The sequence below is a fragment of the Phoenix dactylifera genome, unplaced genomic scaffold (assembly GCF_009389715.1).
Source record: "Phoenix dactylifera cultivar Barhee BC4 unplaced genomic scaffold, palm_55x_up_171113_PBpolish2nd_filt_p 000100F, whole genome shotgun sequence".
Taxonomy (NCBI): domain Eukaryota; kingdom Viridiplantae; phylum Streptophyta; class Magnoliopsida; order Arecales; family Arecaceae; genus Phoenix; species Phoenix dactylifera.
In genome coordinates, this window is record NW_024067682.1 from 890,455 (window position 1) to 916,218 (window position 25,764).

General features: G+C 39.7%; 2 protein-coding genes across 5 annotated transcripts in view; one reads left to right on the forward strand and one right to left on the reverse strand.

Annotated features, from left to right (window-relative positions):
• The window catches only part of LOC103720841 (5'-3' exoribonuclease 3), a 45,418-nt gene extending 39,138 nt beyond the window's left edge, over positions 1 to 6,280 (reverse strand). Inside the window, exon 1 of one of the 2 annotated variants that reach the window (XM_008810768.4) lies at positions 5,912 to 6,280. In XM_008810768.4, coding sequence (XP_008808990.1) covers positions 5,912 to 6,115 — 204 coding nt within the window. In that variant the 5' untranslated portion in view covers positions 6,116 to 6,280. The remainder of the gene's footprint in view (positions 1 to 5,911) is intronic. The other variant, XM_008810769.4, reaches the window with a different exon arrangement.
• A 1,013-nt stretch (positions 6,281 to 7,293) lies between these two features.
• Positions 7,294 to 23,044, forward strand: LOC103720840 (ABC transporter I family member 1). 3 transcript variants are annotated; one of them, XM_039116534.1, is made up of 4 exons: positions 17,296 to 17,574; positions 18,516 to 18,614; positions 19,444 to 19,482; positions 22,037 to 23,044. In XM_039116534.1, exon 4 carries the CDS (start codon positions 22,103 to 22,105, stop codon positions 22,775 to 22,777), a length of 675 nt encoding a protein of 224 aa, XP_038972462.1. In that variant the 5' UTR covers positions 17,296 to 17,574; positions 18,516 to 18,614; positions 19,444 to 19,482; positions 22,037 to 22,102; the 3' UTR covers positions 22,778 to 23,044. The 3 variants fall into 3 exon arrangements, with proteins under 3 accessions (XP_008808988.1, XP_038972461.1, XP_038972462.1); XM_039116533.1 differs by lacking the exon at positions 19,444 to 19,482 and having other exon boundaries at positions 17,281 to 17,574; XM_008810766.3 differs by lacking the exons at positions 17,296 to 17,574; positions 18,516 to 18,614; positions 19,444 to 19,482 and adding an exon at positions 7,294 to 7,494.
• Positions 23,045 to 25,764: the final 2,720 nt, after the last annotated feature.

Sequence of the window (25,764 nt, forward strand, 5' to 3'; positions counted from 1 at the left end):
ACCTCAACCCATCATCAAGACCCCTAAGGACCTAAAAATCTAACATATGATCCATGTACAAACCCATTTGTTAAAACCTATGCCACTTGCATGCAAATCGCTTACTAAAATGTCAATGTCAGAGGCATCAAACAAACAAATATAAAGATAAAAATCCTTCTTATATCATAATCATAATCACCAAGCCGTTTTCCAACTATTTAAGTCAGCTTTATGGATACTCATTAACCAAAGTAATCCTACTAAGGGCCAACTCTGATGTTATTCCAAGTTTCTCCCCATCCTTCCACACAACCTCCATCCATGTTACCCTAAGTCTTCTCCTTTTTCCTATATGATGTTGGATTTTTATAACACTGCCATGACCAGCCATAGAAGTGTTATAAAAATCCTTCTTGTATCCGCTACAAAATTTTGCAGATCACGACTGACTCTCACAGTTGAACCAGCACTATATCCATCAAGATTGTGATATTCACAGTATTATCCTTACAGCACACCTACTGCCCAGTAGCCACCACTCCAACAACCCCCACCCCTTCCACCCCAAAAATAAAAAAAAATAAAGGAAGAAAAAGAGAAATCATTGCCTAGAATACAGTAATACACACAATAAAAGAACTTGTCAATTGATTCATAATCTCCCCATTTACTTACATAAAAGGGCCCTCATTATTTCATCCAAACTATTGGTAGCTAAACTGTCCTCTTTTTGAGTTACATGGACTGCCATGCCTTGTAATTTTAATGACGCTTAAACTATGAACCACCACCAAGATCATCACCCCTCCACACAAAATCCTTCTAACTGTTGTTCCATTTAGAAAACCCATAATGCCATTACAACAAAGATTAAAACAAACAGCTTTAAAAAGAATAGCTTGAACCCAGAATGAGAGAATTTTTAAATTGTCAATCAGTCATATTCAAGAAGTGACCACACAATGACTCCGTGGTTTTTATGGATTTCCTTGATCAAATATTGTCAAGAAATATGTTCCACACATGATCATTTCTATGTACCAATCAATCAAATCTAAACCACACCTAATTTGTGACATAAATCCAATCAAAACTTTAAAAAATGACCCACTGTTAGTCCATTAATCATTACAAGAAAATAAACAACATGTTGACCTTAACTAATGCTTTCAACATGTTAATATTAATCAACACCTTCAAGTTATTTAGGGGAGAAAATGCCATTGCATATCAGAGACAAGCAACAATGTCCAAAACTCGTTCCCATTCCAACCCTATAGCTTCAGGGTTGTTGAGAATTCCTCCAATGAATCTTACTAGTTAACATTGACGTACAAAAATGAAAAAAATAGTCCCCTTGCCTAAATCATCCATTTCTACCAAGGGACAATCTACAGGTGGTCCTCCTTGTTAATTAATTGATAGTGAAAAGAAAAGAAAAAAGAGAGCAAAATACAAGGCAACCAAATGAAAAACCTATAGATAATCCATTTAACAATTTTGAAAAATTATGTACAATGCTCCCACAATTCACACACAAAACACCTATCCATCCTTATTCCATTGCTAAGTTCACTCTCATAAAATACAAGTTGACCCCTAATAGCGCTTCTGCAGATAGTCATTTTAGCACGTGGAATGCATGTGCAATGAATATATGGTTGTGATTCTTTTGAAAAGTGCTTAAAATAATCGATCAAGCAAGGATTTTTTTTCTGTTCCCTGTGGTGTTGTAGATTCAAGGCAAGAAAGAACATTTTTCCATCATTTATAATTTGATAAACCAATCCTTTTTTAGATAGTGCATTTCTTTTACGTGTTAGAGGATAAAAGAATATAGAGCGGCAGATCGGTCAAGTCAAACTGGGGCATGCTTGACCCCGATCCGACCCGGTTTCATGTTAAGGTCTTCATTTTGTACCTGAATCCAACCCATTGGCTGATTGCAGCTGGTTAGGTCTTGTCCATAGAAGGATTCTTAGACCCAATAGGTCATTCGAGTTGCATCGGGGTCAATTATGAACTAGACCCAAATCGAAATGTTTGAATCCAAGAAGGATGAGGTCTATAACTCCAACCAAGCATTTAACTGATTCTTTATAACTTAATTATGGTCGTTGATAACTAAATATAAAATTACTAAAGTTTTTAAATAAAACTAGAAAAAAGCCAGCTTAAACATGAATTTTCATTAAGAAAAATAATTTAATCCAAGAAAGTGATCTTTTTGAGACACAAGCTTACAAACTACAAGTTAAAAAATAAATATTGATATAAATAAGAATCCACCAAAACAAACATGAATTTTTAAATATAATTAAATGAAAGTAGGTAGAGGAGATGAGGTGGTCGAGATGAAGCGAGAGGGATGAGTTTAAATGAGAGTTTATTCAATGAATTGAAAAGGACATTTAGAGTGATGGAAAACAGGTCTTATATCATTTGAGTTTTTAGGTTAAGTCACATCGGGTCCTGGTTGGGTCAAGTCGGTCCCATTTTTTATTGATCCAAATTAGATTCGGACGATACACCAGTAGGGTCAAGTCGGGTAATACAAAATCCATAGTCAATCCTATTTTCAAATCGGGTCCAATTTTTGACCCTGACATATCCTATGGCTCATCAAATTTGAATCAAGTCAAGATCGGGTAGAATCATGCATCAACCCAACCCAATTGCAACTCTAAACGAGCACTTTCAATGTCCTTCAAAATAAAGCTAATTAAAGAGTATGAAAGGCTTGGGCCATGTAAAATCCCTCAGCTTCATTTTTTTCAGCATGTTCAAGCAAACCAAACAGTTTTTTGGGGGGTAGTATGGTTTGGGCACACCATTTTTTTTGGAATGAAGCATTCGCAGCTTCAGACACTAAACCCCCACAAAAAAAAGGGTTTCATGCTTCATTTTTCACAGCTCGAGCTTGTGAAGGGAACCATAGTTTTTTGGGCCAATGGGGTTAAAGAACCCAATTTTTTTCCTCAAGAAACCAATACACGAGGCAAGTAAATCCTATGCAAGGGAAACAAAGCCTTAGCAGCTTCATGCTTTGATGTAGTGGGCTTCAATGTCTTTCGCATTATATATTAGTAGGTAGAAGATCAAACTCCAATGAAACTACTTTAAAAAGAACAATATTTAATTTTTCTTCGTTCCCTAAAAAAATCCACGAAGATTCTTCTCGAGAATAAGCTAAAAACTACGTTATAACTGAATCAATAATACACCCACAACCATTAAGCATTGTTAAAACTATATGGTTTCAAATTCATAGAACTCTATTCCACCAATCATTTCTAGTGAGGGATACCTCAGATGCCCTTGTAAGCTTTCCTTTGAACGGTGAGCCTTGGTGCAATGATAAGGTTGCTCCACCTTGGCCTGGCTATGACGAATTCAAATCGCATGACGATAAGTCCCTTACCCCATAGTGGCAGGAGCCTCGTGCATTGGGGCGCCCATATGCTTTCCTTATTCTTTCTCAAACTTCCCATCCATGTTAACTTAGATCTTACCTCGTCTTTAAATGCTTCTCAACAATTCTAATTCCAGCACCTAGCTCGCCAAGGCCTCTCTATATCATCATTTCACATGCAAATACCATCTTAATCAGCTCCATATCACTTTAACCTCAATAATTTCCACACTACCTCTAATGTACTCATTCATCAAGTCATTCTACTCTTAATCAAATATAAACATCAACATTTTCATTTTTATCATGTTCGTCTCATTTGCTTAGATCCTCTCTACTTGCAACCTTTTGAACCACACAAGCTAGACTTATTGCCATTCCATAAAATTTTCACTTAAGTCACCAACTAATGGACCATAGACAACATCTCAAAAGCACAACACTTCTCCACTTTATCTACCAATCACCTTTTCTATGGCATAGATCATCATCTATCACTCCATTATTTTATAAAATCAATCTAGATAACAGCAACAATTGCAACACAGTATTTGTTATCCATCAATTCTCACTAGGACTTTTTTTTTTCCAGGACGGGCGATTCATATCTGATGAGACTAGGACTTTATTTGCTTAAGCATAATTATGGAGCACATGGATTTGGAGCAAAACAAGAAGGAAAATCTTGCTTTAGCACTTGAACTATAAGCATTCCAACCATCATTAATGTGAGACATATGGAGTTATTTCATCTCTAGAAGAAATGATAGTGCAGATTTACATTGTGCGTATAAATGATATATATTTCTCGAACATTCGATCAAGAAATTTCTTTTTTCTTGATAGGTTCATTTTAATAAAAAAAATGCAACGAGAGGCAGTTGAACAAAGTTCCTTTTGGATTGGGCCCACAACAGGATTAAGTTTTAATTTGGATGGGAGACCTAACTCTGCAGAGTGCATGTCTGGAGGTTCAAATAATATCTCGACATTCATTCCATCGAAATCTTAAAGTATATGTTTTGCAAACTTAGATAAACCCATGTTTTGATGGGAAGCTGTGACAATGATAACGATGACTTTATTTTCAAACTGTGGCCCATCGATGGATATGGACTTTTTCCTCCCATAAGGAAGGTCGGGATCTTCCCCCCTTTCCTTTCAGCATGCTGCTGTTTGTTCCAGATGCCATCCCTAAAATCACGATAAACCCAAACCCAAAACCAGACCTTACAGACTGTTTTCTAATGCTGTAAACCATTCTTCCCGACTTTATACTACACCTTTCGAAGTTTAGTTACATCTAAAACAGGTATTGGGCTATCTTCCACTTACACTTCAAAATTTTCATTGGCCTTGGTCTCATGATTCTGAAATACCTAGAATTATTTTTGTAACTAAGCATCCTACCTCGGCTACCATGTTTTCAACTCTGTTTATATTTCAGGAAAGCAGCCTCAGCTTGCTTGCTCCAACCCTATCCTAGGCATTGCATCACACCCATTATGTATCCTAAACCTTTTTAAATCTTAGGAATCAACAGATCATACTTTTATTATTCTATTACCACAAATTTGTTAATACCCAGATTTTCTGAAGAACAGATCCTTCAGACCCAAAACATCAGTTATCTCAAAAACTATTCTCTGAATCACTGTAGAAGTGAACCTTAAGCCAGGAATGCATCTCCCTCTCTCTTTGCACCATGCTCTCTCCCTTTGCTGCCACCTGTCAGTCCCCAATACACAACCATCTCTCGATTTCTGTTCTCTATCCTCTGCTACCCCATTTAGTAGGCCAAATTTTGCACTCTCCTCTGCTTCACCCTGCTGCTCTCCACCTTCACCCCCTTCCTGCAGCCCTTGCTTTCCCCTTGAGCTTGCATTAAAATAGTAATGAAATTCAACCTAAAGTCTTTGCTTCCACCCTGTTCCTCCAATCATTCCTCGAAATCATTTTTAACCATCATACAATAGATGACAAAAGGAGGTATACAATTCAATTGCCATGATAATATCATATACCATCAGCCTAATAAATCAACAGCAACAACAGCAGAAGCAGCAAAAAAAAAAAAAACTATACCATGCATATTTATAGGAAAAATCTTATTGGATAGTAGCATTTCGACTACCTAAAACCACCTGTATTATGGAGATCACTCTTATATCCCGGATTTTCACCGAAAAAAAAAAAACCTTTGTAATGTTTCCTGAGTGCTTGGCCGCATAATAAAATTCACGATAAACAAAATAGAAAGGTAAGTGATAAAACATGTCTCTAACTCTATCCATTAAAAAATTTCTACATTTTCTGATTATATTCTCAGAATTCAAATGTTTTTCCATGTGAAAAAAAAAATGCGAGCAAATTTCATCACCAAATCTTGAACAAGACAAAACCCAGTTAGACAACCGTCCCCCCTTACATTATCCTCGTATCTTGTCCCCCCACCGCGGCACTCCAAAAAAAAAAAGGCAAATAAGGGAAGAGGGGAAGAGGATAGCTGAGGCTTACTCGATCCTCGGGGTGGAAGCAGGGATGGATGATACCATTCATATCAAGGTAGAGGTTATCGTATTCCATGCCATTAGGGTTGATCTTGGAGGTATCGACGGGAATCTTGACGCCATCGATCTCCACCGGCTCCTCCTCCACGACGTCCACCACCACCATCGGGTACTTCTCCGCCAGCCACCGGTAGAACGCCGGAACCCCCATCCCTCCCTATCTCGCTGTCGTTCTCGACCCCTCTCGCTCGCTGCTTTCTCCTCCAAGCGCTGAGCTCTCGATCGAGAGAAGAAAAGACGAGGAAACGAAACCCTAGATAGATGGCGGCATGAGAGAGAGAAGGAAGGAAGGTAATCTTATTTCCTCGGAAAATCCACTCTTCGTCAGCAACTTAACGTGTTAAGTCATGACGCCCGAACGATGGCCTGGAAAGTGGATCGGATTAATGCGGATCCGACATATAGCTGACCCGATTTGTAGCGGATAAGTATTCAGAGACTCTTGCGTCTCGGTGGGTCGGGTATGGTCAAGTAGATGGAGTAGGGTCCGAATTCCAGTGGGATTGGGACCAGATCGGTCAATATAGCATTTTGTCCTACTGGATCGGAATATTCTATTCTAAGTTTCAAGTTGGGATTGCTTGGATTAGGAGCCGAGCTTGAGCTTGGATTTGAGCCTGGAATGTAATCGAGCTGAGGAGTCATGTCTAGCCCGTTGAGTTCTGTCCTGCATCAGTTTTATACCACAACATTCTATATTTTCTATCTTTTGAGCTTATCCAATGTCAATTTGGAGTCAGAGCAAATCTTAATCCATTACCACCATCACGTCTTTGCTGATTTATCAATGCAGCAGCCCTAGCAACCGCTCGAATCACCCTAAGGATCTGTCGTCCATGCCCCACCACAACGGCACCCAAAACCAAAAACTAAAGAGAGAAAAGAAAAAGAAACCCAAATAATACTTTTGAGACTAGTTAGCATATTGTAGTGTCATTCATTTTCTTTTTTTCAATTTTCAGACAGGAAAAAACAACAACAGTTATCGAACATATTTCAGTTTTTAGTTTTCAGGAAGAATAAACAGAAATACGTTTTTCAGTTTCAAAAAACTGAAACACTGACAGCGATACTAAATGTAACCTAAATTTACTATATTTAGTTTTTGCGTAGGAGTATCTATGATCAATAATTAAATTTACCTAGGTAGTAAAGGAAGTCCATATGTTCGGCCTTGGAGCCAGCCCGGTTTGAGGTCCAAATTAGGCTCAAGGAAGCTTAACGTGTTCCGACCAAACCAGCCAAGCAGTGGTTCTCTCGAAGACACGAACCGGTCTTCTGACTTGATCGCTGGCCGCTAGGTTCCTCTCGAAGAAGTCCCCTCCGGCCTCCCCTCATCTCCGGTCTCCTTATCAGGCGTAGCTAGCGACCCTTACGGTTCTCTTCGCCTCCGCCACCTCTCCATCCTCTTCCACTCCGATCCTTTGGTCCCTGAAAGGCTTGTCCTTCGACTCGTCGCCGGACGCCGGTCTCCGGTCCGAGCAGGGCGGATGCGACTCTTCTCTTGTCGGCCGACAGCGGTGCATTCAGGTACGTCTTTCCCTTCCTCTGTAGAATCCACTTAATCCACCCCCCCTCTCGGTGCCTGTGGACAAAGCGAGGCACTCGCAGATGCTGTCCTATTGAATTTAGGATTCTGGAGATGTATTCTCCAGTTTTGAGATGTGAATCAAATCTACCAGCAACCATTCATTAAGGGGAAAAAATGCCATGGAAGAGGATGTCTTTTGGAGATGTCTTCTTCTTCTCTTCGCCTCCGCCGCTTCTCCCTCCTCTTCCAGTTTTGCGGCTAGTGTTCTCCCCGAGATACCAGCAACCATGCATTAATGGAAAAAAATGCAATGGTTGTTGTATCTGTGCCTGATGCTTTGTATAGACTATAACTATGATGAATAGAAAAAAATCCAAAACATTTCTTATATTCATATTATCGTGTGGAAGAAAAGTGTTTAAATTCACAAATGTCTATTAATCAGTTTTTTATTATTATTCTTATGTTTGTAAATGAAAAAAATTTCAGAAGAGATAGTGAGATGCTGAAATACTGATGGATTTGCTAACAAATTTATATATTGATTACCTGATACCAAAATATTGAGGGCTAATCTTCTTCATAAAAGAAAAGAGGTTTGAGAACCTCTTGCTGCTGTTGAATCCGGTCTGAGGTTGAAGCGCAGCTCAATTGACCCTGAGATTGGCTAGAGACGAGCTGGGCAGACCGGTTGGGGTGTCGGGTGCTGGGCTCCTCCAGAGATAGCCTGCAAGAAAGTCTGCTTGCCAGAGAGTTTTCGGCGGAGACCCTCCGATGCCTAAGTCAAAATAAAGAGGCAATAGTGTGAAAATGAAAGATTTCAACAGTGTGACTCTGTGAGTAATATTGCAAGTGTTATATCTTTGCTACCTAAGGTCTCCCAGACTATTCCTTTATATAGGAGAGCTCATTTTGTCGTTATCTAACCTAACATGGCGTGTAACGATAGCTTGATAACGGCCGGTAGTACGATCGCAGTGTGGAATCAGTTCGCATGGATGGCAGATAGTGCTGGCAGGGCGCAGGCCGTGGTTCTTTCATGACTGCGGCTGCCAGAGCTGTCGGTTGTTAGGACTATCAGTCCTTGCTGACACATATTGATTGTTCTTCTTGGTTGATGGCTCCTCCTCGATCAGGACTGAAGTCACTGATCTCGGTTGGTTAGATGTTTGGCTAGTGTCAAGGTTGTTCTTGTTGTCTGTGTGTTTTGTGAATTTGTAAAATAAATTAAATAATAAATATATGAATAAATAAATCTGACCTCAAATGAAGATTCAACTATGTTAGATCAAGGCTAGTGTTTGACACTATGTCCTTAAGACAGATTTCGCCCTCCACACAGGTGCTTTGGATCTCGTGAGCGTCTGCCTCCCAGGATACAATGATCTTCACAAACAAAAGGAGCACACCAATTTGTTTGTACGGCGAACAAAAACTGAGTTTTTGTACTCTCTTTGAATGAACTCACTTATGCTCTCTAAGAACTCTAGAATGAGAGAACTAGATGAATTGAAAAAATTCCATGTTTAGAATGGTTGGAGGAAGGCTCTATTTATAGAGTTCATGGTGACTTTTCAGAATAGACACCAAGTGAAGAGACATGTCTTTTCTATTCAAATGAATAGACACATCCCTATGAATAGTTATGTCTTTCATGCTAATAGTCATGTCTTTTAAATGAAAAGATGCATCATACAAAGATGCAATGAAAAGATGCAACTCTTTTGAAGAGACATACCTCTTCTAAGAAGCACCCTTTCAAGTGGGTCATTTTGCAGCCTATTTTCTCATTCACCTATTATAGCAATTAGCATACGAATGGATGTTATTCTCGTAACAGGCGAGTAGGTATCGAAATAATCAATACCTTCCTTTTGCTTGTAACCCTTTGCCACAAGTCTAGCCTTATATTTATCAATTGATCCATCAGCTTTCATTTTTCTCTTGAAAATCCATTTACTACCCAAAGGTTTACTTCCAGGTGGAAGATCTACCAATTCCCATGTGTGATTTTGCATAATGGATTCAATTTCACTATTAACAGCTTCTTTCCAAAAAGGTGCTTCAGGAGTGGACATTGCTTCTTTGAAGCTTTGAGGCTCATTTTCTAATAAATATGTTAGAAAATCTGGACCAAATGACTTTGCAGTCTTTGCCCTCTTACTGCGTCTAATTTCATTGCCTCTTTCTTTTTCAATGGACTCATGATCCATATCACTAGTTGCAACATCATAAGTTCTTTTATGAGAACTTGTATCACTTATATTTTTGCATGGAAAAATATTCTCAAAAAATGATGCATTTCTAGATTCAATAATTGTATTGACATGTATTTCAGAAATATTAGATTTATGCACAAGAAATCTATAAGCACTACTATTATTTGCATATCCAATAAATATGCAATCAATGATTTTAGGTCCTATTTTGCTCTTTTTGGGAGTAGGAACTAATACCTTAGCCAAACACCCCCACACTTTTAAATATTTGTAGGAAGGTCTTCTACCTTTCCATGCTTCATAAGGGATTTTGTTTGTTTTCTTATGGGGTAACTTATTGAGTATGTAATTTGCAGAAAGCAAAGCTTCCCCCCACAAATTCTGAGGTAATCCTGAACTTATCAACATAGCATTCATCATCTCTTTTAGAGTTCTATTCTTTCTTTCAGCAACACCGTTTTGCTGAGGTGAATAAGGCGCAGTAGTTTGGTGAATAATGCCATGTTCTTGACAGAACTTATTAAGCGGTGCATCATATTCACCACCTCTATCACTTCTAATTGCCTTAATTCTTTTGCTAAGTTGATTTTCAACTTCATCCTTATATTGGACAAACATATCTATTGCCTCATCTTTGCTTCTAAGTAAATACACATAGCAGTACCTTGTGCAATCATCAATAAAAGTAATAAAATACTTTTTTCCTCCTCTAGTTTGAATATTTTTCAAATCACATATATCAGTATGTATCAATTCTAAAGGTTCAGTACTTCTTTCAATTGAATGAAAAGAGGATCTTGTTAGTTTTGATTCTATACAAGTCTCACATTTATTACTAGTATCAATATCAAATTTAGGCAATAAATCTAAACTTACCAATCTACGCATAGTATCAAAGTTAACATGTCCTAATCTACCATGCCACACATTTGAGGACTCAATAATATAAGCAGAAGATAAATTCTTATTATTAATAGATGGTACAATAGTCATTACATTCATCTTAAAGAGCCCTTCGCTCACGTACCCTTTGCCTAAATAAATTCCACCTTTAGTGAGTACAAATTTGTCAGACTCAAAAACCAACTTAAAGCCATTTTTGCTCAACAATGACCCAGACACGAGGTTCTTTCTAATATCAGGCACGTGCAGCACTTCGTTTAGAGTAAGTTCTTTTCCCGAAGTCATCTTCAATATAACCTTGCCCTTGCCTTCAACTTTTGAAGTGGCAGAATTACCCATGAATAGTTTTTCACCACTAACTGTTTCATAGGAGGTGAACATATTCTTATCAGAACATATGTGTCGAGTAGCCCCAGTGTCTACCCACCATGTCTTGGTATTGGAAACCAAATTTGCTTCAGATATGACAGCAGAAAAATTTAATTCTGCAACATTCGAAGCTAGCTTATCCACCTCGGTTATATTAGCTTGTGGAGACTTTTTCTTGAAATTCTCGTGTGCCTTTCGGTAGCGACAATCCTTAGCACGATGGCCGGGTTTGTTGCACACATAGCAATTTCCCTTGAATCTCTTTCCGTTGCCACTCTTGGAATCTTGTTGATCATTATTCTTTCTTTTTCTTTTGTTGGTCTTTTGTCCCTTTTCCACCACATGAGCCTTGGACTCCATGAAATGGTTTCCAACCTTTTTCTCAGAATTTCGATTGTCTTCTTCAATTCTCAATCTAACAATCAAGTCTTCAAGTTTCATCTCCTTGCGCTTATGCTTGAGATAATTTTTGAAATCCTTCCAAAGTGGTGGTAATTTTTCAATAATTGCAGCCACTTGAAAAGACTCACTTAGTATCATCCCTTCAGTATGAATGTCATGGATGATCACTTGGAGATCTTGAACTTGACTTATGACATCCTTGGAGTCGACCATTTTGTAGTCTAAGAATTTGCCCACAACGAACTTCTTTGTTTCAGCATCTTCCGTTTTGTACTTCTTGTCCAAGGATTCCCATAGTTCCTTTGCCGACTTGAGAGGACTATACACATTATATAATGTGTTGTCCAATCCATTAAGAATGTAGTTTTTGCATAGAAAGTCAGAATGCTTCCATGCTTCTACAGCGGCCATAGTTTGAGCATTCTCTTCACCCTCGGCAAGAATAGGAGCCTCTTCACGAAGAACCTTCACAAGATTCAACGTAGTGAGATAGAACAACATTTTTTGTTGCCATCTCTTGAAATCGTTCCCATTGAACTTTTCGGGCTTCTCTCCATGGCTCACATGTGAGGCAATGGGAATGGCGGTAGGCACCACATTGCTTGAACTTAAAGCCATCTCTAATTATTAAATAAATGAATAATCTCAAATTAGAATGAGTAATATCAAAATTTAGTTTGTCAAGTTAATGCAAACCAACAATGAACAAATTTTGCAAACAGAATTATAAAGTGTATATATAAAACTATTTGTAAATAATTAAATAAATACAAAATCACAATATACACAATATAAAAAGTGGAAATCTGTCTTAAGATTGTTGTCTGTGTGTATTGTGAATTTGTAAAATAAATTAAATAATAAATATATGAATAAATAAATCTGACCTCAAATGAAGATTCAACTATGTTAGATCAAGGCTAGTGTTTGACACTATGTCCTTAAGACAGATTTCGCCCTCCACACAGGTGCTTTGGATCTCGTGAGCGTCTGCCTCCCAGGATACAATGATCTTCACAAACAAAAGGAGCACACCAATTTGTTTGTACGGCGAACAAAAACTGAGTTTTTGTACTCTCTTTGAATGAACTCACTTATGCTCTCTAAGAACTCTAGAATGAGAGAACTAGATGAATTGAAAAAATTCCATGTTTAGAATGGTTGGAGGAAGGCTCTATTTATAGAGTTTATGGTGACTTTTCAGAATAGACACCAAGTGAAGAGACATGTCTTTTCTATTCAAATGAATAGACACATCCCTATGAATAGTTATGTCTTTCATGCTAATAGTCATGTCTTTTAAATGAAAAGATGCATCATACAAAGATGCAATGAAAAGATGCAACTCTTTTGAAGAGACATACCTCTTCTAAGAAGCACCCTTTCAAGTGGGTCATTTTGCAGCCTATTTTCTCATTCACCTATTATAGTCTAACAGTTCTCCTTGGTTCATGTCCAATGTCAATATGCTAAGTCTGGCCTGAGGTCGAGGTGTCAACTATTTCTCTTATCAAGGGTCTTGAAGCTCTTATAGTGATCCAGAGGATCCGAGGTACCGTCGTGCGACTCTACATGAGGCATCTTGAACCAAAGTGGGGTCGGTTCCTTCATGATCTGCCTGGTGAAGGGGGCTCCGAGAAGAAGTTGAGATCATTGTTCGCCCTCGGAGCCTGTCCTTTGAGTGCCTGAATTTGTCGGCCCATCTCTTCGATTCTCCTATTGAGATCAACTACCCACTGGGGTGGGGGCTTCACTTGACGAAGAGGCGAGAGACTCGAAGTGGAGTCTTCGCCGGAATGGGGGCTTGGAGCATGCGACTTCCTATACCGTCCAGAGCCGCTCCTCTTGGTGCGTCTACTCTGATGCAACCGCTCGGGATTCCGGTTCTAAGAGGGGTAGCTGACCAGGCGCATGCTGTGTGCCAGCGACTGAAAATAGTGGCTGGGCTGGCCAGATTTCGATCGGACCGGGTTCGATCTCGCCACTATCTGCTGCAAGCCCTGGACCGCCGCGGTTAGCACCTGCACCTGCACCTGTTGAGTGAGAAGGTTGAACTGGCCATTGTCCACAGGCGCGACAGGTTGTTCTGACAAAGTAGATTTTAGGCTCTGCAGCCACCCTCGGAAGATCAGAGTGTAGCGTTGCGAAGCATGCGATGCGCCCGAGGCGTCTCGCGACCTCATGCTTGTTGTCTCTCCTTTTAATTGATATTGATGTAGTTGGAGGGAGGCCCTCCTAACGTCAATCTGTTGCCACCGAATTTGGACCGAGGTGGGAGGGCAGACCGATTGACCCTAAAGGCAGCTGGAGGTAAGCTGAGCAGGATGGTTGATGTGTCAGGTGTTGGTCTACTCCACTGGTGGCCTACAAGAAGTCTACTTGCCGGAGAATTTTCGACGTAGAACCCTCAGATGCCTAAGTCAGAATAGAGAGGTAATAGTATAAATGAAGAGATTTCAGTAGAGTGTGATTTTCGGTGAGGAATGAATGTCATACCCGAGAAGGCAAGAAGTTGGGTGATTGAATCTAAGTTGATTATTGTTAAAGGGCAATTTGTCCAGGTTTTCTTTTGCTAATGGATGCTTGAGCCCAATTAGGACAAATTGGGTCGGCCTTGTTTTCGTCCCAATCGAGCTAATTTTGGTCAGGCCGGTTGGTTTCAAGTCGGGTCCGAGCTAGGATTATCTAGAATTTTTGGGCCTAAATCTGGCCCGAAGCTTGAGAGAAATTTTGGGCCAAGCTTGGCGGAAGAGTGGCCCAATCGTGTCCGGCCCATTTCTAGGCTACCACCAACCCGTTCGTCTTTCTTTTTTTCCCTCCTCTTCTCGCAACCAACCCCATCCCCTTCTTCTTCTCCTCCTCCTCCTTTTCTTGTCCTCTTCTTGTTGATTAATCCTTCTAATTAGCCATGTAATCTTAGTAGATTAATGCTTTCAGAAAAAAAAAATAATCTTTTTGGGTTGATGCATTTTCTTGAAGTATGTTATGTGTGCATTGCGTTTTATTAAAAGAGTTTTTTATGTACATATCCTCCTAAATATGAAAATTTACATGAATATCTTTCCAAAATTGATATTTACATGTATATGCTTATAAAATACTTATTTTGCATGTATACCCTTCATTTTATTTTTTTCTTGCATATGTGCCCACACCATCTAACACCGTCAAAAAATTAGCGATTTAAAATTAAAAATGTTGAACTATCCTTAATGGGTAAATATGCAAAAAAATATTTATAAGGGTATATATGCAAATAACACTTTGCGAGGGTATTCATGTAATTTCACATATTTAGGAGGGTTTACATGCAAAAAATTCTAATTTTGTTTTTTTTTATTTCAACCTATTTTAACACTCGGATTTATCTAGTGCCTACTTCTCAATATTTTTCGTAAAAATATTGCTTAAGAAAAAGACTTGTTAACATGTTATCCGCTTTAGAAATAATGAGATACTTTCATAAATTTAATTAATTTTTAATTTAAATAAATATGATTTTGGCTAATCACGTTAGTTGAATCACTATGTCAAAAGTATTCATACAAAAATAGTATTTTGGGAGGACATGCATGTAAATATCAATTTGGAGGGCATACAGGCAAATTCCAATATTTAGAAGGGGCTTTATGCACAAATCTGAGGATGTTTTTATGTGTATACTCTCCTTAATATATGAAATTGCATGAATACCCTTTAAAATTGCTATTTGCATGTATATCTTTATAAACATTTTGCTTTGCCCGTTAAGAGTATTTTCATCATTTCAATTTTAAACTGCTAACTTCTTACCGGCATTAGATGGCATGCGTGCATATGCAAAAAAAAAAAAAAAAAAGGGTATACAAACAAAACTAGTGTGTAATGAGGATATACGTATATATATCAATTTTGGAAGGGTATTCACACAAATTTCAATATTTAAGAGGGTATATGCGCAAAAAATCCTTATTAAAATTGTATGAAGTTGTCTGATTAATGGGAGATTTTTGCAGAAGTTATAATTTTTTTTCATTCTTCTGATTTTTTTTCGTGCATATCGACTTTGATTTTTCTGTGCTGCCTCATTTTTGTGGCTTCGTCATTCCACAAAAAAAATCTCAAAGAATCATTTTTATTGGGATAAGTATTAGATCCTGGATATGGCTGAGCCAATAGACCTGTTTGCAAGTAAATGGCTGATACTAGATGCCAATCACCAAAATTAAAAGCAATTGATTTTTTTGGTAGTTTCATTTGCATATAATATATTTATTTACAATGTATTTCATTTAAAATGTTAATGCAATCCTTTATGGTTTGAATTCATTTTTTCCTATATTGTTTCCTTTAACTTATTAGTATGCAAGGAAAAACAGCTTACTAGTGTGCGACCTTCTTATTATTATACTATGGCGGTATTTATTTTTTCTTTTTCCAGTTTTCAGATAGAAAAAACCACACTGGTTATCAAATAGATTTTGGTTTTTAGTTTTGAGAAAGACTTGAAAGGGATTAGACTTATTTTTATATATTTGATTGAATGCAATAAAGCACAATGATCAGAGGCGACACGGGGAAGATGGCAAACCTGATCTTTAGGGAATAAATCAATCTATCCCCTACTTACCATAGCTGAATCAATTTGCTCTCACATCCTAGCACATCTAAGGTTACTATTACACCAGGTGTACTAGGAGCCAAAGGTCAGTAAGCCTATTGTCACAATGAAAGGTCTTATATTTTCGAGCAAGGTTCGCCATCTTGGTACCGGACCTTGTACCGATGCCACACTAGCACTGTGTTAATATGGTATAGTACGGAGTCTTTTCGGCATACTAAGGGTCGGTACGTCATCCGTACCGAGTACCAGTACCGAACTAGTACGGTATGATATGCCGGATACTGCCCGGTTCGGACCAGTATGGCGAATCATGCTCTCTAGCATTATTAGCCACCATAAATTTCTTGCCAACACACTTCTTTGAGCTAGCAATAATACAAATAAAATCTCCCATAAGGAGAGTGGAGAATTGAGATCAATCGCTTTAGAAGCTTGCTGCCACACAGGCCTCCTCAGGGGAACTTTGGTTTTAGCTAGGGATGAAAATGAACTAAGCTACTTATGACCAACTCAGGCTCGGCTCTCTAAGAGCCTAAAAACTTATTTGTGCTCAGCTTAGCTAGGAATTGAATTGTTCTTAAGCACATTTTAAAGCTTGGCTCATAAATGAGTTGAGCATGAACATCTCTTTTGTTTGTATATAGTGGAAAAGCTTGGTTTGGCTCGACTAAAGATTGGCTTTAGACTTTGCCAAGCCAAGCTCGAAGAGGTAATGCGGAGCTTGGCTTGAGTTTGAGCTGAACTCAAGCAGCTTGTTTAGTTTTCGAGTCTAGCCCAAGTAGCCAGGTATTTGTCTCGGCTCAGCGTGCTTGCACCCCTAGTTTAGTATATGCCAAGGAGAAGAATTGGGTAAAGAGATAACTTCAAAGGTAACTTGATTATAACTAGCACAAAAGTCAATATCACCTATACCAACCTTCCAAATAATAATCATTCCCCAAGTTAGACCCTTCACCAGGATGGTACAAAGTACAAACCCTCCGCACATTACCAAAAGCCTTTAAAATATATGAACCAAATCAAGGGAAATCCTAGTTTTAAAGAAACAACAAGTGTCAGGATCATGGGTTCGAATATGCTCTTTAGCATAATTGAAAAGGAGAGCGTTGATATCCCATATAATTCCAATATAAGATCAACATAAGGAGTGATGAGGGTAATCAGGGTTTACCTATTCCCTATCCACCATGTGTTTGCCTATAATGGAATTAGAATCATCCACTTGCTATGAGGGTGTAAAACCCCCCAAAATTTAAAAAAAAAAAAAAAAAAAGGAAAGGGCGGATGGGCCGGCCCGAAAAGACCGGGCCCATCCCCTTTATCACGATCGTGCCCTAGGCACGATCGTGGAAGAAGAGGGAGAGTGCGAAGGGGAGGCGGCGGCGGCGCTAGGTCGATCGCTGGAGGGAGCCGACTCGCCGGAGGAGTTGAGCGTCGGGAAGGCGGCAGATCTCGTGAGCCGGCCGGTCAAGAAGGAGGATCCCCATCAACGCACGAAGAGGCCTTGGATCCGTGGGTTTACTCACGGATTTCTCCACCAAACCCTCGCCGGAAGGGCCGCCGGAGCATCCCGCCGGACCGAGGTAAGCCTTGTGCTTCATTACTTTGTTTTTTTGGGTGGTGTTGGTGAAGTTTTGGCCGGTGAAGCCGTCGGAGAGGGATCCGAAACAGGGTACCCCTGTTTCGGCCCCCTTCTTTCGGATCTCGCCGCCGGCGGCCGCCGGGAATGGCCGAGGTCCATGGCGGTGGGGTGGTCGGGATATTGGAGGTCGGAGAGGGATTTTTCTAGGGTTTATTGGAGAAGGGAAGTGATGGTATCCGAGGTCTTCTTCCTCGTGACTCCATCTCCTCCCTTCTCCCCTTTCCCTCTCGTCGGCGGTGAAGATGGCGGCTGGCCACCGGCGACGATGGCGGCTGGCCACCGGCGGCGACGGCGACGGCGACGGCGACGGTCGTGGGCCACCGTGGCTGCCGTCGAGTTGGGGGGAGCCGAGCCACCATCACGGTGGCCCTCTGTCAATGATGGTGGAAGAAGGGGGGGTTCTTTGTCTTAGGAAAGAAGAAGGCAGAGGGCCTTCCGACCTCTGCCGACCTTTTCTTTCATCCCTCCCTCTCTTGGCCGGCCATCATCATCGGAGTTGTGGCCGATGATGGTTCGGCCAATGGTGGCTGAGTTGTTGTCGGGTTGGGGAAGGAGAGGGCACAGCCACCATGGGTGTTGCCCTTGGATCAAAAAGATTTGAGGAAGGGAGATGTACTCCCAACTATGAAGAGAGAGGATCATCCCTTTATGTTGGTCTCTTTACCGGGACCGGCCATCATCGTCGCGGCGTGGCTGCGGCCACGGCTGGCGACGACATAGGCCGGTGGTACAAGGTGGGAGTCGGGCCACCCCGACTGCCCTAGATTTGGAGGGACTGAGATGTTTGGGGATCTGGTGATGGATCCCATAGTAGATGTGAATTATATTTTGGAATATTTAAATATTAAATAATTTAGTTGTGATTTATAATTGATGTTGTAGAGGAAGAGTCGGCGGTGCCAGGAGATTTTGATCAGGGGACTCAGCACCCCAGCTCGTAGTTGTGATCCGGATCTGTAATTGTGACAGTCTACAATCTCTGTAAGAATCCCTACATCTGAGCACTTCTATGCATATATTGATTTATCGTTGGATTTATTTACGGTTTTGATGTTATTGCTTGTGAGTTGATATGATACATATGAGACGAATTTTTATCAACATATTTTCATTATTATGTTGTTATTGTTTATGAGTTGATGCGGCACCTATGAGGCGTGCATGTTATTTATAATGAAAATATTGAGATAAATTCATTTGGGAAGAAATAACATATTTTTGAAAATTTATGAAAATATGTGATGTGATGGGAATGTGATTGAACATGTAAAACTAGACATGTAATATGGGTTGGACTAACCTTGTCATGAGATAGCCTCTACGAGCTTATGCGTAGGATAGCGGCCACGAGCTGATGCGTGGGATAGCCTCCACGGGCTTACGCGTGGGATAGCCTCTACGAGCTTATGCGTAAGATAGCCTCCACGGGCTTACGCGTGGGATAGCCTCTACGAGCTTATGCGTAGGATAGCCTCCACGGGCTTACGCGTGGGATAGCTGCCACGAGCTTATGCGTGGGATTTGTGCAGTCTTGGACTGGGACATGATCTTGGTTAGTCCAACGCCAGAAATGAAAAGTTTGAAAACTTTGGAATTTGAGTAATACGGAAATGGATCACATAATGTGAAAACAACAAAGGATTTGTGTATATGTACTGATTACATATATTTGTTGTTTGTTGAGCTTTTGAAATGATGAAATGATATATATATATTTTGATACTTGATTATTTTATGATTTTATGGTGTGTGGCTGTTGGGATTCTTACTGGGCTGGAAAAGCTCATACTACACTTCCATTTTTTTTCAGAGGCACTGGATTCGTAGAATCTGTCGGATGAGACAAGAAGTGAGCTCGATCTGGAGTCAGACTGCTAGATAGTTAGAAGTCAATTTATCTTTTATTTATGGACATTTGAATTTATGTAATCATTCAGTATATTTTGGTTGGATTTGATTTAAATACATTAATTATTGATTTTGGCATTTATGAGGATATTGTTTATCTTAGGCCTTGCATGATCTCTACGGCTCATGCGGCCGGTCGCGTGCTGGACCTGGGTGATGGGTTCGGGGCGTGACAGAGGGCCTCATTTTGCTTCCTCCATTTTGCCACATTTGCCCCTCTGGTCGTCACCAGCAGATGCAAAGTGGTTAGTAAAGTTGAAGCTTAGTAGAAGTGACCTTAGGTGCGGAGTATGAGAACTTAGAGCAACATGAGTCTCAATTAGGCTAATTGGGCTGAATTAATGTGCCGTTATTGGTTGGACCTAGAGGACTGGGGACTTGCTCCGCACCTGGGCGACCAATAGATTGGGCTTAAACCTCTGTTATAGCACAATCTGGACCATCTATGGTCTCAATGTCCTCAATTGGGAGCATCTTGGAGAAACAAATGCATTGCCTCTGTACGGGCCAGCAGCATTTGGGGGAAGGCTTGGGTGGTGAGTATTCCTTTTCCTCTTTTTAGGATCACCCACATAAGCCTCTTTTTCCTAGAAGCTTGTAGCCACAACTTCCACTAGGTGGGACTCTGACGTGGCAGAGGAGAGGCCCAGAGAGTCGTTGCTCGCATCTAAGGTAACAAAGGGAGGCTCACCTTTAGCCTTTATAGGCTCTCTGCCCTCCCAATATCACTACATGTCCCAACCTTAAAGGGAGGCTCTCCTTTAGCCTTTATAGGCTCTCTGCCCTCCCAATATCACTACATGTCCCAACCTTCTTACAAGATTTTCTAACCACCATCCGTTCCCGTATTGTTCTCACTTGAGTTGACACAATTGACTGATCCAAAGTAGGTTGAACTGCCTGGCTTGTTTTGGGTTGACCTAGTTCTTTTGATCTTCTTTCCTAATTGAAACCCTAGTAGCAACTATCCATTCCCCATACAAGCACCTCCAACCATGAACCCTTCCTCCTCGGGTACCTCCACCATCTGGAGGTACAAAAGTCCTCAAGTTGTACCAATCCTCCACAACGAAAAAAGAGATTCAGGATATGTTAATATGAAAATTGCTACCAAATCTACTGCTCTTTTGCAAAGACATGGATTCTTGACCGTAAGGACTTTGTGATGTTAACATGGACGTACACCCTTGCAAAATCTCTTGGAGACGCCTTATTTGTCCAGTTTATCAATGAAGAGAGGTTTCCGACTGTCGTTGCTACTTTGATGACCTTATCCCTATTTCAGAGTTCTATTGGCAAGTTTGGTGGACATCCAAATAGCGGCATGGGAGAATTATTAGGTTTAAGCCGAAAGTTAGGATGCTAGACTTCTAGGTCAAGGATTTTCCCTAAAATAATCCAAGGCCCCTTGAAGCAATACTTGATCTCTGTCTTCAGCATTATCAGGTTTAAAGATTAGATAACCTTCAGTGAGGAGGATGATTCTAAAACTAGCTGGGAGTTTCCAGTGCGTCTGAAGGTCTCGCATCAAGAAATCTACTGGGAATCAGAGTCCATGGGAATCACTAGAGAGAGAAGCTCCTAAACCAACAGAATGGAAGTTCAAAGATAAAGATTTAATGAATTTGAAGTTAAATGCTCTACATCTAACAGAATGGAAAAATTGTGTCATTGATCATATTTATTGGGAACTAAAAGGGCTAATTTGCAGATTTGGGCCCTGACAAACATCCCAAAATATGCAAACGGGAAACAAGTGCTACACCAATATACCATCTCAATCCCATCCTAAACATGAGAAAACTCAGCAAAACACCAATTTTGTGAAAAGCAAAACAAAAACCCAACGGATTAGAAAAATGGCTGTGGGTTGGCATTAGAATGGCCCATTCCATTTAGGATTGAATTGGGCCAATTTCTTAGAGGGCTTACAACCAGCCGTGCCCCTTCTCTCACTCAGACCAAGTCAAAAAAAAAGGAAAAAAATTGAGGGGCGAGAGAGAGAAGCGAAGCGATTAGGAAGAAGAACGAAGGTTATGAGATCGCTTGTGATGGTAGACGAACGAAGTAGGAAAGGTATTCCGACCCCAAAGCTCCTAACCTCCTCTTCCTTCCTCTCCTTTCTCATTTCTTTGATTTAGGGCTTCATTTTTGTTTTCTTTTTTATTCCCCTTCCTTATTCCTTTTCTTTTTTTATTTCTTTTCTTTGGTGAGCCATGGGGACGGATTCGGTGATATAAAGGTGAGAGGAGCCAAATAGGCCTCTCTGATACTAATTTTATCTTATTTTGTTTTTGTATACCTCTAAATTCTATAGAATTTGTTGATGTTGCATATCATAATAGCTTTATTGGAAGTGCTACCATGTTCAATTTTTTATCCCTATTTTACATTAATTAGTGAAACATTTATTGGTTTTGCTTTTTCTTTTTCTGATTGAACCATTTATTTTACTTGAAGTGCTGACTCAAAATCTTTCTCATATGCTGCTGTAGGTTCTTTGTTGGAATATCTTAAATTGCGGATTCTAGTCTAGAATTAACCTTGTGACAGTAAATATAATGCCCCTTCTGAAACCTCCACTTCCACGCATCCTCATAAACAATGTTTCCTGCATGCGTAATGCTCAGACTGTCCTCCGCAATATTAATGTCTCTATGCATGATGGCTCTGCTCTTGTATTGACTGGTGCTAATGGCTCTGGGAAGACAACCTTTCTTCGCATGCTAGCTGGATTCTCTCGCCCTTCTGCTGGTGAGATCCTTTGGGAGGGGCATGACATCACATCGCCTGGAGTATTCCAACAATACAAGCTTCAACTTAACTGGCTATCGTTAAAAGATGGCATAGTGGATAAACAAACTGTGTTAGACAATGTTGAGTGGTTTGAAGTCTTGGAAGGAAAATGCGGGAAATCTATGGGGGCTCTTGAGCTCATGGGGTTAGGTAGGCTTGCAAATGAGAAGGCAAGGATGCTTTCTATGGGGCAGAGGAAGCGGGTACAGTTGGCTAGATTGCTGGCTATAGATAGGCAGATTTGGCTGCTTGATGAGCCTTCAGTTGCGTTGGATGATGAAGGAGTCCGCCTGTTGGAGTATATAATAGCAGAGCACCGGAAGAAAGGTGGAATTGTTTTTGTGGCAACTCACCTACCGATCAAGATTGAGGATGCTATGTCTCTGAGGCTCCCGCAAAGGTTTCCAAGGAGGAAAACTTTAGTTGATCTGGTTCGTTGATGTAAGCATAAATCACAAACTGATCATGTTCTCCAGTCATGTTATATATTTAATTTTACCCGTATCTCAATCAGTTTTGTTAGGTTGCATTATCATGTCCGCTGTCATTATAAAATCACTGATTACTGCCCATGTTGTTTTGAAGATTGTTGGAATTTGGAGAAAGTTCTTTTGTACTAAAAATTATGCTAGAAAAAGTCATCCCTTATTGTTAAAGTACTGGTTAAACAAATTCCTATAATTTTACTTTACACATTTTGTTTTAAACTTTCGAAGTGTTCTTTTAAGCATTATCTGTGCAGATGGGCAGTCTTTGTTTTGTGTTTAATGCAGTATTGCTTGGGAAAGGGTAACTATGTTAAATAAATTAATAAATTGAAGAAAATCTGTGTTGCTTTATTTTGTGATGTTTTAGATGGATCAAGTAAAGTCCTTATATTTCTACGCTGTGCAGATGGGCAGTCTTTGTTTTGTGTTTAATGCAGTATTGCTTGGGAAATGGTAACTATGTTAAATAAATTAATAAATTGAAGAAAATCTTATTTTGTGATGTTTTAGATGGATCAAGTAAAGTCCTTATATTTCTACTCATGTGTGCATGCGCACGTGTTCTAGGAGAATGTAAAAGGTGAGATATGAGAAGTTCCAACATTGAAACCATGAGCATTAGTAGGGGTCATTTTATTATCTGTCATTGCTTTGTGAGAGAACATACCTTGAGGGCCATGGCTTGTTGTGACATTATGAATGATGGGTTTTTTCTACTCTCCCAGCTAGTGCAGAGACCTGGGCAAGGGTTTTAGGTTCAGCTTATAATGCTTGTGTCAGTTAATCACATGTACGCATATGGTGCTAGATGGTACACATTATCATGAGAAGCTACACTACCTTGTTAAGGGATGTGTATGTAATACACTAACCAAAATTATTTATGACCGATATAGATATCTGGATTTCTATGAATGATGATTAAAAATTTGATAACAAAATAATAAAGATACAAAATTTCTAGAACGTTTGCATCATATGTTTGATTCCTAAAGAAATCATACTCTAGAAAGTCTTCCTAAGTATGTTTTGTTAATTTTTTATCGAGAATCATTTGAAAAACATCGGCGAGCAGTAGTGATTATTTTGTTGAAGGTTGTTTGGTTTCCTGAGTGTGAAGCCTTTCCCTTATGATTTTATTTAGTATCATCTGTCAAAGCATGTAGACAAGATAGGAATGCACTTTTAAAATAAAGATGGTTAGATTGGAGGCCTTAAGTCTTTCTACATAATACTAAAGCTGATATGTTACAATGAGTTTTGAAGTCTTTCTAGTGAAGGGTTTAATTGCTTTATATCATTTATGACTGATGCATAGAACAATCCTTCAAGAAATAAGAGGAATGAAAGACGAGAGGAAATATATAAGAGGGAAGAAAAGAAGGGGAAAAGAGAATAGCAGATCCAAAGGTGGGTTGGCGAGAAGCTTTACAGGGCAAAAGAGAGACCCATCTAGGTAACCTCCATGAAGTGCTATTATCCTCCCTCCCCTTTTCACTTAGCCCATATTGAATTTCCTGCTGACTTGAGTACACAATGCCTCCTAAAAATCAGAGTAATGTATTTTCAAAAGGATTCTCTTTGAACACTCAACTTTGTTTCTTAAAACAAACCTTGTTGCCCTTTTATAAGCTAGTTTGTCTATTTAAAGCTAAACTTTATACACCTATTTTAGGAATCATCCTGATGTACACCAATTCATTAACTTGGGAAGTCCACAATTATCAGGGTAGTTGCATAAGTGAAAGGTTTTTGCCTTTAGTGTATACAAAGTAGGTGCATTTGCTGTAGTTTATAGAATCTACAATACTGTTTTATACTTATTTCCCCCACTAGCTCCATTTTAAAGGAAAACCATGTTAATGTGGCTTGAAAGAGCAATTACTCCTTAAGATATAGAGTACTTGGAGTCCATCCAAGTATTCATAGAAGTGGATCAAATTTATAACAACATAAACGCACCCGTAGGGAGATAGTGTTTTGACCTTACTGTATTATGAGGTTTGTCTCTTATTCTTCGCATCTGTAGTAAATGATGGTGTTCAAGTTTCATATCAACCTTGAAGCCAAAACCATTATCTAGACCCGTAGTGATAAAATTGGGATCGTTCCTTCCAGAATGAAGCCCTTATGCCAATCTCGTATAAGGGAACGTGGGGTTGCTTCATGAAGAATGAGGTCTTTATTCCATTCTCATATGGTCCAACACAAGATAACTTCTTGCAGTCCCTGGCCAAGACCATCATACCACCAAACAGGTCACAAGGATTCAGGTGGGTGAAATGGGGTTAGTATTCTTAATCTGAACATGTTCTAACATCATTATCTATTTCAAATTTAGTATTCAGTGTTGATAACAAGGGCAGAAGGAATTTTGATACAATAACCATGCTGGTGAGGTTAAATTGTTGGCCTCAAGTAAAAATTGTGGATTTCACCTTAGGGATAGTTAAACATGGCTGAATGATCAGGCTGTCTGTGGGAGATCAGTTCGAGCATTAATCCGGTTGAGTTGGTATTGGACTGGCTCATGGTCTAGCGTCAAGGAACAACATGTCCGCTTGATTTCTCTTGAAACTTAATCATAGGCTTGGCTTTGGTTTGGGAGAGGCCATTCTGACTTCTCAATCATGCGATCATTGTGTTGTTTTGTTGCCAAAAACACATTCATACACACACACACCCACACAAACACACAGAGTTGGGTTAGCAATAGGGAGTGGGGAAGGTGGTCGCGAGGAAGGGCTAACAATGATAGTATTGTGGCTATTGAGGAAGCTAGAACAATCATGGGGCAAGCATGGTGGTCTGAGGTCTGGCGACCATGGAATCTTGAGTGACGGTGAAGAGAGATTAAGTGTGCAAGGGTTGAGCATTGATTAGGATTACAAAGTAAATTAAGGTACATGTTGTTTACACCATGTTTCGGCTAATGATGA

Coding starts and splice junctions, on each gene's coding strand:
- LOC103720840 (XM_008810766.3), top strand. CDS start 22,103: ATGCCCCTTCTGAAACCTCCACTTCCACGCATCCTCATAAACAATGTT.